Source organism: Lathamus discolor, chromosome 2, assembly GCF_037157495.1.
Source record: "Lathamus discolor isolate bLatDis1 chromosome 2, bLatDis1.hap1, whole genome shotgun sequence".
Classification (NCBI taxonomy): Eukaryota; Metazoa; Chordata; class Aves; order Psittaciformes; family Psittacidae; genus Lathamus; species Lathamus discolor.
The window spans coordinates 132339095-132354141 of record NC_088885.1 but is presented as its reverse complement, the minus strand read 5'-3'; the positions used below and the strand labels follow the sequence as shown (position 1 = coordinate 132354141).

At 35.1% G+C, this 15047-nt stretch overlaps 1 protein-coding gene across 1 annotated transcript in view; it reads right to left on the bottom strand.

Annotated features, from left to right (window-relative positions):
• RALYL (RALY RNA binding protein like) overlaps nt 1–15047 on the bottom strand; it is a 505944-nt gene that overhangs the window by 220767 nt on the left and 270130 nt on the right. The window contains exon 2 of the mRNA XM_065669147.1: nt 9881–10159. Coding sequence (XP_065525219.1) covers nt 9881–10136 — 256 coding nt within the window. The 5' untranslated portion in view covers nt 10137–10159. The remainder of the gene's footprint in view (nt 1–9880; nt 10160–15047) is intronic.

Sequence of the window (15047 nt, the reverse complement as noted above, 5' to 3'; positions counted from 1 at the left end):
GTAAGTATTATAAAAATCAAGAGTGGCGAGATAAAAAGCAAAGGAAAAAAGAGAAAAAGCAATCTAATGTGAATATTTTGTCCCAAAATTAGATTTGTTGCACTAATACATGTTCTATTGTTGGTAGTAGAAAAATGAGCAGGATTTTGTGGTGAAGCTGGCATTGTTATTGTCCACTGCATTATGGTCAATACGTTCCTTATGGAAAAAGTATCTTTTTTTTCTTTCTTTTTTTTTTTCTTTATTTTGAAGACATTCTTATACACAAAGACTTTGCCTAGGATCAAAATAGCATTAAAATTCCATCAGAATAGATTGAAATTACCACCTCATTTTGCACACTAGACTGAAGGAAAAAAATCATGACTATTTTGATTATTTAGCTAAAAATTCCTAATTTTTTCTGCCCTTTCTTCCTTGTCTGTTAGTGGGTTTAAATACATTGAAACCAAAATTTTAGACTAGGAAACAAATAAAGCAGCAGTAAGTGCCAATTAACAGAAAAGAAAGACCTCTAAAGTCAGGCTGTAAAAAATCACAAATGCTTTTCCAGCTGCTGCAGTGCTAGTGTGAGTGTTGATTTTATCTTGCTTTAACCTGATTCTTTGTATTTAATTTTCTCTAATAACTTTGAACAAATCCTGACCAAAAAAACCCTGAACCCTCAGAAAACAAAAATCTGAGAAGAGCAACCACCCTCTTACCCCAAAATGAGGTTGTATTCTTTTTTTGTCATTAAACATCATAGAATCATAGAATAGTTAGGGCTGGAAAGGAACTTAAGATCATCAAGTTCCAGCTCACACTAAACCATCTCACCCAGGGCTTTATCCAACCTGGCCTTGAACACTGCCAGCGATGGAGCATTCACAACTTCCTTGGGCAACCCATTCCAGTGCCTCACCACCCTTACAGTAAAGAACTTCCTCCTTACATTTAATCTAAATTTCCCTTGTTCAAGTTTTAACCCGTTACCCCTTGTCCTATCACTGCAGTCCCTAATGAAGAGTACCTCTCCAGGATCCTTATAGGCCCTCTTCAGATACTGGAAGGCTGCTATGAGGTCTCCATGCAGCCTTCTCTTCTCCAGGCTGAACAGCCCCAACTTTCTCAGCCTGTCTTCATATGGGAGGTGCTCCAGCCCCTGATCATTCTCGTGGCCCTCCTCTGGACTTGCTCTAACAGCTCCATGTTCTTTTTATGTTGAGGACACCAGAACTGCACACAGTACTCCAAGTGAGGTCTCATGAGAGCACAGTAGAGTGGCAGGATCACCTCCAAAAAAATATTCCCAACCAAACAAAAATAACTTGATACACTCTATACATCAATAATTTGCCTAAGAAGTAGATCTGGTTTTATTTACACTCATCAAATTTCATTGCTCTAAGTCAAGGCATAACTAGGTGCTTTCAAACTTTGACAGAACTGCTAAAACTGCAGCAAGGTCATTGTGCACAAAATGATTTTCAAATTTGGACAAAGGCAAATAGTAATTTTCACACTAGATGTATCAGCTATGGTCGACTCCTTATCACCCTAGAATGATAACTTGTTCATCACATGCACTAAAGTATAGTAAGTAATATAGATAGTAAAATATGTAAGTATATAATTAATATACTAATATAATAATATACAAATATAATTAGTAATACTCAAATTTCTTCTGGGGGAGGGAGGAGCAGTAGTATAGAATCTGAGCACATCATCTACCAAATCTCCTTTTTTTTTTTGCCTGTGAATTTCACTTTGCCAGTAAGAAGTGCAAAAAAATAACTGAGCTATTAATAAAGTGTTAGTATTCTTTTCCACCAATTTACATGATTTACACAGTTTTGCTGATGAAATTGTCTATCACTGAAGGAATTGTGGGATTAAGTATGAAACCTGAGATAGACCTTCATGAGAATGAAATAGATTTCCTCCAGATTTCCTTACGTGTGAAATAAAAGTATTGAGACATAAAATCTAATCTAAGATAGAAAATATGCCTTCACTAGCATTTCTTATCTCGGCTAAGCTAAACAGAAAAAGAACATCTGCTTTGTAGCTTAACTTGCTATCAAGAAAGGAAAAAAAGGGGGAAGTGACCCTAAAAGTTCATTATGTTAAAAAGCTGCTTCCCTGATCTGAGACTGTGATCAGGTGAAGGATTTTTGCCTGCTACATCAGTATTCTGGTAGAAGGAATATTTGCTATACTTTCTCCTTCAAACAGTTGAGTAATGTCTTGGGAGGGAAAACAATTTGTGGGTTTAACAGTCATAATCCAAAAGACAAATAACAGGGCTGGGATTTGCCTGGATTCCACAGTACACTAAAACAGCATTACTACATCCTGTCACCCATTCAGTGCTGAATACCTGGCAAAAAAAGGCCAATACTTCTAACTGCAGATTAGAAAGATAAATATTGGCAAGTCAGGTTTAGATGAAAAATCATCTGACCTGTCCCCTTTCTATATACCCTGGAGCCGACATGAATTTCTTAGTATGCTTTTTTGGAACAAGGTCAGCAGTTGAAATATTTTAACAAAAGAATGAGAAAACATAGGGATATGGCAGGCACACTTATAAAATCAGGTGACATGATATTAGCAGCACTGACTTCATCAGTATGTGATGAAATATTGAAGAAAGTGTTGTGAAATGATCAAGAAGAAAATATCAGACTCAGTCCAGATGAGGTCCTATTTGAAGTGAAAGGAGCCAAATGCATGGAAAATAGAATCAAATTGAATTAAACTAGATCAAGCAAAAGAAAGAAGCCGTAGACAGCACGAGACCTCCTAGAACAAAATCAAAAATTGCAGAGCATCCTAGAGATAATTCTTCTTTTTATACAGTACATCCCACATGAGACACTGAGACAAATGTTATGAGAGAACCTATCATGACAGTGTTTTTATCACTGCATGATGTTATGACAGTTCAGAATGAAACATAGAATAGCTGTACAAATTCTAATGACACCAGCAGTCGATAATCAAAGGAAGTATACTTAAGAAAAGGTATAGGGCTTTGTCTGCCACAAAGGAAAACAACTTTTGTAACTTCTTATAGAGTTGTAACAGGGATAAAAGAGAGTTACATTCAAATCAAGAAGGAACTACTGGATATTGTTGGCTAAAAAAGTAAAAATCTCATCAATATATGCATGGAGTAAAGGCTGAAGTACTGGCATTGTCTGAAGATTTTGAAAAGCACTTACGAAATTACAACAGATATATCAGACCCACGACAGGTAAATACATGTTGCATTTTTGAGGGATTTAAAGTGTTGCATGTTCTGAAACCCAAGGGTGAGATGATTAAAACTGTTAGCATTTTGTGCAGACGAGACCCTGCGCTATATACAAAGATGTCAAGTGGCAGAGAGGGACACAAAAAGGTCCTGCAATAACATCTTGTCCATGATTTCAAAGATAAACTGGCCATGCAGAAGACTAAGTGAATCCTAATATGCATCTGTACACAGCCTTGAAGTTTTTCTTACAATAAAACGTGCTGATGGCAAGAAAATAGATCACTATTATGATGGAGGAAATACTTAGCTGACATCAGGCTGTTCAGAGTATAAAACCTTGTGCCATGCATGAGTTCATCTCATAGCTAAACTATTTTCTTGGTATGCACTTGATACTTTTCTGTATCTGCCAGAAAGTCAGCTCTAAAATGCAGTTTTAGTTTTCATCCAATATCAGGAGACTCCTATGAGCAATGACCAGTGGTTGTATCCAAGGTCCTCTACAGTGAGACTTGACACCAGTGTCTGCTGTTAGACAGGCTGCACTAGGAACATAAAAGCATGCATGGTCATCAAAAAGCTGGAGACAGATTTAGACAGAGTCCATGTTCTTGCATCAAGGAATAGGCTAAAACAGGATTACACTGGTTCCCAAATATAGGAACAGACTGAAAAAGTGTTAAAGAGCCTGTTCCAGTGGGTAATATTTATCAACCTCTGAACTGAGCTGTGGAAGGTTAATCGATAATTTTTCAGAAGTGCTGTAATATTCTGTTTGTGTCTGAAGACTGGTTGAATGAGGACATTGACTAAGATGTGATTTAGTGGGAAAAACTTTAATGAAGACAGCACAGGTCTATCCACAGTTTCATTCTAGATTCCTGAGACATCGAATGCATTACTTTCATCATGACTACATATGCACAATTCTCTCAGGTTTTGTTTGTTTGTTTGCTTGCTTGTTTTGCAAGAAAAGCACTTAGTATTCAATTTTATTATCATTATGTTCTGTTCAACAGAAAAAAAATATTGAATAAAACAAAATTTCTCAAAACCTGGCCTTGACATTGACAAAAGTAACTGATCTCATTTGGGAAAGCATTCAGAAAACAGTTCTTTGAATTCATCAAATGTAAAGTCACATCCAGAATACGCCAACATCTGTGACATCTCACAGGCTTTATAGGTTTTTGGATAAATATTTTCTGCTGATTCAAGTATTTGCTTATTTAAACATTTTGTTTGTTTGTTTAAACTTACATAATAATGATAATTCCTGTTGTGGTTTATATAGCATTTTGCAAGTGTATTTTTGCTTTTTCTTAATCACTATTCAGGAAAGATTGTATTATTGTACCAGAAAAATACAATATTCTTTGAGGTGCGATTAAATGTTAAAAACAGTATAATACATAGTTATTATGGCTTATAAAAATTAAATATCTTGCTGCCTGAGTCTCACTTGGATAGACAATTACATGCATAATACTGAGTTACAGTTCTCAGATTATTTACTCATGTTGTAACATTGAAAACTACAAAACATTGGAACGTGCATCTGTAAAAGTTACAAAGTGCAAAGAATTTTCTGTGAAGTGTATTTTCCTTCCTGGGCCAGGAATGTGAACAATCTTTTAAAACTATGAGACTTAAAATATAGCTTGAATATATAATCATTATACATATATAATATTTGCTATTTTTAATTTCTCTTAAAGATGCATGTTAAAATACCAAACCATTCCCACTTTTTCATTGCATCAGTACAAAGTCCAGGGTTTCTTTAAAAGCCATTGTCCTTGCCTAGAATGTTTTGATGCACATTAGAACACAAGACTTTATATACTTTCCAGAAGCAAAAAAATAAACTTTTCAAGTTGCTCTTCTACTATACCCTTTAAAACAAGCTAGCATTGTTTTCCTGTTATCCTGCACAGGAATATCCTGTCATTATGGTAGCTGGAGGTAGGTGGGCAAGAGTAACAAGATTGCTTCAGTCAGTTGGGAGTTACATTAATACAAATGATTGTTGTGAGCTGTTGACTGAAGTCTGATCCCAAAGTCAAAACTGAATAATCACTAATTCAGTTTTGAATCTCCTTCCTTAGTGTACCATGGTTTAAGACAGCTTAGTCACAAGAAAATTTGGATAAATATGTCATTTTTCAAGACAAACTGCATTTTTCACAAACGAGTTCACTGAAATAGTATTTATTCTTTTAAATGCATACTGTTTTCTGGATTTCAGAATGAGGTGAAAAACTGATCCACTCTGGATAATCCTAGATCTGAAAATACGTAGGTAAGCCTGTCAGTGTTGCTAGACATTACAGATATAAAACATAGAATATCTGTTTTGAGTAGAGACAAGGGAAACAAAATTAAAAACAGCCCTACTGCCACACCAATTCAATTTGCAACAAAGGTGTATGCTGAGTATCTCTAAAGGCTCTCTTTATTACCTGCTTTTCTCCTTGGATGTTTTCTACTGGATAGCCATCATTTAGAAAGCCCCTGAAGGGCTTTGGTGCTTCTCAAAAGGATGTGCAATAGAGCATGTCACCCAAAATAATTATGTGCAACCACCATCTTACTTTAGGCTACATGTCAATATGCACTCACTTGGTAGTCAGAGACTCCATCTAATTTGGACCTGAAGGCAAAAATACATGAATAATACTTACAGCAACAAAACCAGATTGAAGCTACAGTGGAACTAATTTGTGAGTTAAAAAGGGCATCAACAGAAGTACTAGTGTCTTTCGTGATATTGGTACTGTGATATCTTTCCATTTTTCTCAGTATCCAAGAATAAAATTCCATGGTATCTTAAAAGAAAGCAACAGAAAAGGCCACAAGTACCAGCCTTGACACATTTAATTTGCTTTTTCAAGGTGCCTGTGAAGTGGCTTGGGTGCAAATCAAAACATATTCTGAGGTTAAAGGAATTATGCCGGTTTAAAAAATGTGTGTGAAAGAGGAAAGAAAAAAGTTCATATGATTATAAAATACAAGGCTATGAACTATAAATCAAGCAAATCAAAGGGACATTATGTTGTAGAAGTTTCTATGATAGCTGTACCAGAATTTTAGGTGGAAATCTTGGATGGAAAAATATATTTGCTAAATAAGTAAGGTAAATGGTAATATAAAGTTATGGAACATTAAATGGTTTTTACATGGCATTTGGCTTCACAGAATTCACGTGTGCTGGAACGGATAAAAAAGTTGAATAGCATTGCTGTGACTCTTGTGAAGAATTACAAAGCTGGAGAAAACATCAGTTGAAGTACTGTATTGACCATCACATACCTAAAGGTTTCATTCTTGCTGAAGCTTGCTCCTCAGTCCACTGCTGCAATGAGGGACTTGCATAATTTGCTTTGAAGCAAGCAGGTTTCTAGTCATCCTTTCACCACTGAGGGGTGACATTACCCTTCATAAAGCTTGTAGACAGACATGATATTTTCTTAGAATGATTCCTACTCACCCTGGCTCTCTGCCGATGTGGCAAAGAGGCAAGTATGCGCAAATGTTCCCTGATTTGTAGATGTGTTAAAATGGATGAAAAACTTTTGAAGTGATACAGAAAAGGCGATAACGTAGAAGTGTTCCACAACTTGGGAACATAACTTGCAGCTTTATCCTAGGCCAATTTGAACATTTTCTTGGCTTTGGCATGAAGCAATCCACAAAACAATCATAGCGAAGGAGACTCCTGTGCCCAGTACTGACATGTTCTTGCCCTGTCAGGAATTCTTCATACTATTCCCATGAAGAGATAATAATACTTCAAGAAACTACACTGAACTTCACAACAATACCAGTAAAATTTTTATGCATATTTTTTTGTGTTTCTTAATGAACTCTTCCTCACAACTTTTCAGAGCATGTTGCACTTCATGGAACAGAAAACTTGGAAATAATCGCAGAGCTCATGAAATCCACTTCCCTGTAGTTATAACATCCACAGCATAGCCTTTACACATCATTGGCCACCAAACCTATTGGTAGGAGGTTGAGAGTTGTCTGAGGATGTAAAGACCGGATCTTCACTGAATTGTGCAACACTGTATGTAACTATAGAAATGTACAGGTTCCATTTTTAATTTCAGTTACATACATGTGAACAGTTTCTGACTCATTGGTAAAGCTGAGGTAGAGGACATCATCATTTTGAATGGCAGAACTCCATAGAAGATAGGAGCCAGCATAAATTATCAGTTTACCAAACCCACAAAAAACTTAATGTAGATTAATAATTCAGTCTTAAATGATTTCTTCTTTTGTGAGGTACTGAGTACTAGAGTTAATGGTAGTATCAGATATCTCCTATGGGGCAATATTTTTCAAACATCTCTTTGTTCAAGCAGCTTTCCATAACTGAATACCACTCAGCCCCCATTATAACATTAATATATTTTAATTCAATTTAAAAGAAAAATCAGGCATGTTAACCAAGTTTATTTGCACACGCGGAAGACTTTTCTTGTCCACTTTCAATACCTTGACTGCTTATATAAATCATGAATCCTGTTTATTTCAGAATAGAAGGCTCTCAGGACAGAAAACAAAGCAATTTTTCATTGAGTAGTTTCACAGTAATGAGCTACCTATTACTTCTTTCCATTAAAATGCACAATTTTTGCATAAGTTATTCCTCTGGGTTGTAATGTCAAGCAAATTTTATCTATCAGCTCATTATTTTGAGGCAACTGTTAATGTCTACTGCTAATAAAAAGAATTCATCGAAAGTTTATCTAATGAGAAGTACCACTTTTACAAAAGCGTTTTCTTTATCAAACAATACCGATGCCAACTGTATTTCATATACGGAAAGAGTAAATGAGGTTTGGAACAGCTAAAACCAAATTTCACCTTTCTTTTTCTTTATATTCCCTGATACATCAACAATTGAGCCATGAAATATTCCATCACAACACTATGTGGAATCACAGAATCACAGAATCCCAAGGGTTGGAAGGGACCCCAGAAGATCATCTAGTCCAACCCCGTAATCAATGTATTTTAAGATTACACAGTTGAAACTTAGTAGTGAATGAACTTCCTGTTATTATTTAAAAAAAATAAATACAAAATAAACAATTCAAGTATTTGTTGGTCCCTTAATTTCTTTTACAACAATATCACTTACTGTTTATGTAGAGCACAAACATACTCTGAATAGAGCAAGGGCATCTCCATGTGCAAAGCACTTGGCATATTATAGACACCGCAAGAAATATTAAAAGAAACTAGCAACAGTAGTCATAGTAATAACAGATCTATTGCCTTAGGAAAACACAGTTTAAAAAATCTGGTCAGAGCAGTGTGCAAAGAACTGTAAATAATGCACTGATAGCATTACATGGCCTATTGCTCAGAGACCACTGCTCCAGGAAATATCTTCTAATAATGCCATCCCACAGACTGACTTTGCTACCTTGTCTTTATCACTTGAGTTCTTTTATTTCACTTATATATATAACTTTTCCTAAAAAAGTTGTAATCCCCCCTAAAATGTAATTGAAATTCTTTAATCTGTTTTTCCTCTGAACCTAAAATACAGGGGTTATAAAACTTAAAATTACTGTTGAACAACTGTGACAGAACAACAACCCATCTAACACAAATACTTCAATTTCTGCAAATAAACAGAAAAATAGATTTCCACAGCCTGAAAAATTGAAAATGAATAAGCCATATCCATTCTTTATGGCTTGTTACAGCCAAAGTACTAGCTACCCTTCACCTTTTCCTGACACAGCCATTACACACACGGGTTTGGATCTCAGCAGTATAGTCCAGAGGTCTAGTGAAAGATCTCTGGCTCCTGTGAAACATCTTGCTGTACTGTCCATTATTACGACAGATAGGGTTAGTACTGTACTCCAGATGATTTTATTGTTGCCAGCCTCCATATATAATTGCAAATAGGTTTCAGGGGTAACACCTGCAATAAGTAACAACCGTATCTTATATAAGCATTCATGACAAAGTCCTAGGAAAAAAAAGTTATGCTTCTTTTTTTTTATTTTTTTATTTTTTTATTTTTTTTTTTTTAATTTGAAGTTCAGATGAACGGTGTCCACAATATTATTTGGGAATAAGTTTAACCTAAGTTTATAATAAAATTCTTTAGATGAATAACAGCGTTACAATTTAATTGGTACAGTTTCAAGGACTAACAAAACTCGTTCTTTTGCTTCTGTATAGCATCTGACACACCACTGGGCTGGATATTATTTTAGATTCATTAAATGCAAGATAATGACATCTATTTGACAAGTCTTGTTATATTACAATAAATTAACTTATTAGAGTCTAAGAGAAAATGCTTATACTTTCTTCACATGAGTAATCATGTTCACTGCAATATGATTACACAGAGAAGCATAAAGTAGTCGGAAGTGATCTATTTAATAAATCAGAAGTTTCTAGCACTAAACCCTTTGCAATATCTATGTAACTTCTAATACTTTGAAAATTGTGCCAGATCCAAGACCCTGGAAATATGCTTAGATTGAACAATGGCAAAACAAACTTACTAGTCCTGAAGGCACCAACAGCAGATCTTTTTTCAGGAAAAGGAAAGAAAAAGCAATATTTCAACAATATGGAGAAACTCTTACCTAGTGGCTGCCCTGCGATGATCCTGGCATTTTCTCCTGCCACTGCAGCCCTTGCATGCCTCTCGCTCATGTACTGTACGAATGCATAACCTTTGTGCACTGAGCAACCAACTATTTTTCCATACTTTGCAAAGATTGCTTCAATGTCGCCTTTTTTAACAATGGCTGTGTTCAGATTGCCGATGAAGACTCTGGAATTGATGGACTTTGGGTCATTCTTATTGGTGACGTTGCTGGTCTGTGTTTTGCCGGTCATGGCTGGATCACTTGACTTTAACCCTTAAATAAAGAGCAAAGAGAATTATGTTTCAAAGCATACAGCCAACCCTGACTTAAGATGATTTTTCCAGCAATAATTCACTTTTCATTTTTTAGTTAGGGTGTATCTCGAAACAGAAGATTTATAATTTCTAAAAATTATTATCAATAAAAAGCAAGATAACGCATTTTAAAATACTGTTCACAAGTCAAAATCAAACTTCTTATTTTTATAAATGTAAAATATACCAATAGGTCTCAATACAATGCTGTAATAGTGGAGCTTTACTGTAATCATATGTGGATTTCTGCTTAGAAATTCTGTATTGACTTTTAAAATATCTAGCCATCTAGAAACTGCAAAGAAAGAGAATGAATCATTATCTTATGTCAAATAAATGAACATTAAAGGCCATGTAGAGAACAAACTCTAAAAATGAAAGACAACCCTCTTTTGTTTGGTGTCAGCCAGAGCACATTTCTCACCAGCTAAATATAACTGACCATTGTGAAAAGTGCAGGGCAGGTAACATACAGTTCTTTCCTGCAATCAATATGTTTCTATCAGAACAATTTTCCCTATTAATTCAGTGCAAGAAAGAAAAGAGAGAAGACAGTGCCTTATGTTCCTAGAATTAAAAAGTATGAAAACAAGCTTCCTTATAGGAATGCAAATTTGCTTGCTGTGTTCCTTGGATGTCACAAGTCTAAATGCATCCTGGCATACCTCAAATAGAAATATCCCCATTATTCCTGGGAAAGATTTGGCAAAAGAAAGAAACAAAACAAACCATTTTTGTGTTCATCTAGCCTCAAACTTCTGAAATGAATATAATTTTCTTAAAACGTTTTCAAATTCCACCTGCCAGCAGGTCCCTCCATATATGAGATGGAAGAAGTCATATGTTGCCACAACTTTCCATTTTGCTGCATGAAACAACAGAAATGTCAAAAATATGCATACCTCTTAATAGTGAAAACTTATTTTGTGAGGAGTTCATTTAGATAGCAGTCAAATATAGGCCATGTCTTTCAGCTAAGAATAATGTTACTATTTTTTAACCTATTCATACTTTTGATTACATTATAGTAACAGCTCAGGCAAGAAGAGGATCCAGTTAAATACTGCTCACAGTTAAAGCTCAGTTAATTTCTCAGGATGAAAAGGAATAATGACTTCTATTCTGGATACCTAAAGCTTGACACTAACTATCACAATTTTCATATTTAAAATCAATTGTTACAATATAGTAAGCTAAACTCACAAAAAAAAGAAGCCATTGTTACTTAACTCTGCACAGTTCCGGACCAAAATGGCCACAGCCTCAACCATCAGCACTTTGACCATCTCTCTCATACAGGATCCAAACTCTACCTTTCAGCTAAGAATGCACAATGGAGATGTGTAGGTAGTCCTCCCGAGTTCTAGCAGTCTGCTTTATTAAATGAACTACATGCAATGAAGCTACCAGTCAAATAACTTTCACTTGCTTAATAGCTTAATATGAAAATTTACTTCATATCACAACATTCAGCAAAACACTGTAGAAAACAAGAAAGAGCACATTTTTGCATAAGTTTATAAATTGTAGATACATTCTGGAAACACAAGATATTGTATACATTACAAATTTCATCATGGAAAAACAAGAAAACTGCCTTTACCAAAAGCCTCTGAGCTTTAGCATATAACAGACTCAATACTGAATATTTCTAGAGTGCTGTGCAGATTGTGCATGTTGAAGTCATGTCTATGTGTTTAGATGAATACTGTGAGCAGTCATATAATATGATTGGTACCATAATAATTTAAAGAGAAAACACCTACAAAACAAAAATGTTATGCACATTGAGCTCCATGTTGGTATAAAGTAGACTGCTGATACTATCTGAGAATTAGCAGGTTTAAATACATCAACGTAAGAAGGACCTGCTTGAGCAAGTCCAGAGGAGACCACAAAGATGATCAGAGGGCTGGAGCACTGGAAGAGTTGGGCTTGTTCAGCCTGGGGAGAAGAAGGCATCAGGAAGACCTTATAGCAGCCTTCCAGTATCTAAAAGGTAACTACAAGAGTGCTGGAGAGGAAATTTTTAGAAGAAGAAGTAGTGATAGGAGAAGGGATAATGGCTTTAAACTGAAAGAGCGCAGATTTAGGTTAATTATTATGAAAAAAATCTATACTGTGAGTGTTGTGAGGCCCTGGAAGAAGTTGCTCAGAGAAGTTGTGACTGCCCCATTCCTGGAAGCGTTCATGGCCAGACTGGATGGGAATTTGAGTAACATGGTCTAGTAGAAGGTGTCCCTGCTTGTGGCAGGGGTGTTGGAACGAAATTATCTTTAAGGACCTTTTTAGCCCTAACCATTCTCCAATTCTATAATCTTACATATACCTATATTTACACAGGAGTTAAAGTGGCAATAGCATCACCATGTTAGCTTAAAAAGCCTAATGACCCAAACTGAAAAGTTAACTTAGCAGAGGAGCTAGGAGTAAAGATAAAAGTTAATGCCATCAAACAACTGGTGAACATGGAATCACTGGAGCCTCCTGTGCTGCCAAGATCCGCAGCGTGCAAATACCATTTCTGTTGGGAAAACTTAACATGGAACACTACTGTGTTCACCTTTGTGAAGATCCATCAAAAAAGCTGTATCTGTCTTTAATAATTCTTAGCATCTTTTTAATGTTGTCTGTGTATGTTTATCAGCTCTGTAGTTCAAATGATTTTATAAACTCACAGAAGTAGTGTCTCACAAGTAAGAACACTGGTCCAGAAAGCAGTAGACTTGGCTGGTAGAACTTTATCTTCCACTAGCCTTATGTATGACTTTCAGAAAGATACTTTTTTGTGCCTCTGTTTCCATTTTTTAGACTTCAGACTTGCTTTTTCTGACTAAGATGTCTCTTAATGTATTTTTAGATACCTCCTAACACGATGATGTGACCCCAGTTGGTATATTTGAGCACAACCAGCACACTAATATTAAAAACAAGGGGACAAAATCTACAGAAAATCTTCTGCCAGACAAAACTTGCATGAAAATTATATACAACAAAACTCTTCAATTATTACCATCACAACTATTTTCCAAACACCAGGGTAATACATTCTGTATTTCCTCTATTGTTTAGCCACTTAACAAGGGATTTAGTGAACTGTTCCTTTTTCTATTTCAGAAAAGCCCTCATTTTATTTTTGCCCAGTTTTGCTATGCATTAATTTAAATACACTTTGAATAGGACATGGAGTGTTTTTCTCTGGTAGTTGTTCTTTGCAATGCAAATTTGCAATATTTTTATAACACAAAGTTGTCTGGTGGGTTCTCTCATATTGAAATGAGCAATCAGAAAAATGCGCTGCATAAATTCGAAGGGTGAGAACAATAGTAACGTAAATAATTGAGATTTGATTGCCTTGATGGTCAATGGATAATACTATTGTGAATATTTCATAAAAAAATCAAAGATACATGGAATCTTCATTAAAATGATAAAAAACTTCTGGTAAGTTTTACGCCTCACTTAAAATATGCATCTGTGAATACTGAATTACACCTATCTTCTCTCAGCTATCAGTAAAATCACAAACATTGTAACTCATACAACCATAGAATAAATGAAACAGTGAAAGAAACATATCTGAAATCATTTCATTTCCTTGCAGCCTTTAATAAGGTATCTTGCTAATTTCCTATTCTGCAGTGATCCTTTCTGGTAATAAAAATCCTCTATATGCCAAACACATCTTAAAAAATGCTTAAATGTTTTACAGATAAGATCTTGCTGTCTATACACTTCATCATACTTATTTATTCAATACACCTCAAGATATACAGAATTATTTTGTGCTGTAGCTGATTTAATTATTCTACCCAGAACTAACTAGTTTAAGTCTTAGTATACTGGAATATAGAAGTTATGAAGTTATAAGTTCGACCATTTCTATTACTACATAGAATCTCCAATTCAAAGAATAAGGTTTGCAATCTTGTTGTTTTATAGTTTTGCTGTGTTCCAGTGCAGGAAAGAGCACAGGACTTGAAGCAAAGGGAATGGAAGCAAGTTCTTAGATTCTACATCCCAGTTACTCCCATGCATTTCTTTGGAGGGTAGGGCAAGAAAGGCCCAAGATGGTGTTATTGGACCTCTGCTCCCTTGCTTATGCATTTTACTGATGACTTTTCACTGCACAATACAAAATTTCTCTTTGAAGAGACAGCATTTTGAACAAACTGCAAAACAATTTGGGACATATGGATACTTGAGGACTTAAGCTGTTTCAAGGGATTTTGAGATTCACTCACTATCGTCCTAGTTGTACAACCATTTCTCATCTTAAAAGACTGATTGGAACTCATCAGCCCAGTTAAATTTCTACTGAATACTGAAAATTTGTCTCTGAAGTTATCCTTATTAATTTTGCTATGCTGAACAGAACAATGAGGCTAACCTGTAACAATTCTGATAGAATTAAAATCTCTGATAAAGTTCTGCCTTTGAAAAGTTTTGTGATTCTTTCAGGAGCTTCTACATATTTATGTGCTTTTTATTCTAGAGCTATTTTGTTTTCTTTTGTAAATAAAATGTTTGCTTCTTTAAAGCAAATAGTTGAAGAAACTAAATATTACTTGCAATGACTTTATGCAAAAGGTTCTACTGAGGAAAAACTGAAACAAGAAAACTGAAAATCTTTAAAAATAATCTTAAGTGCTTCTGTAAAGAGATTAGAACCATAATATTTATATATAGAGAGATTTAATATCAAACTTACTTGTACTTATATTTACAAGAAAATGTTAGGGAAAATGAAACATACTTTCATCCCCACCTGCAGAAAAATTCAGTTTGAGATCATGTTTAGAGCTGAGCTAGAAAATAATCAACTGGTAAACCCAGGACAACTCTCT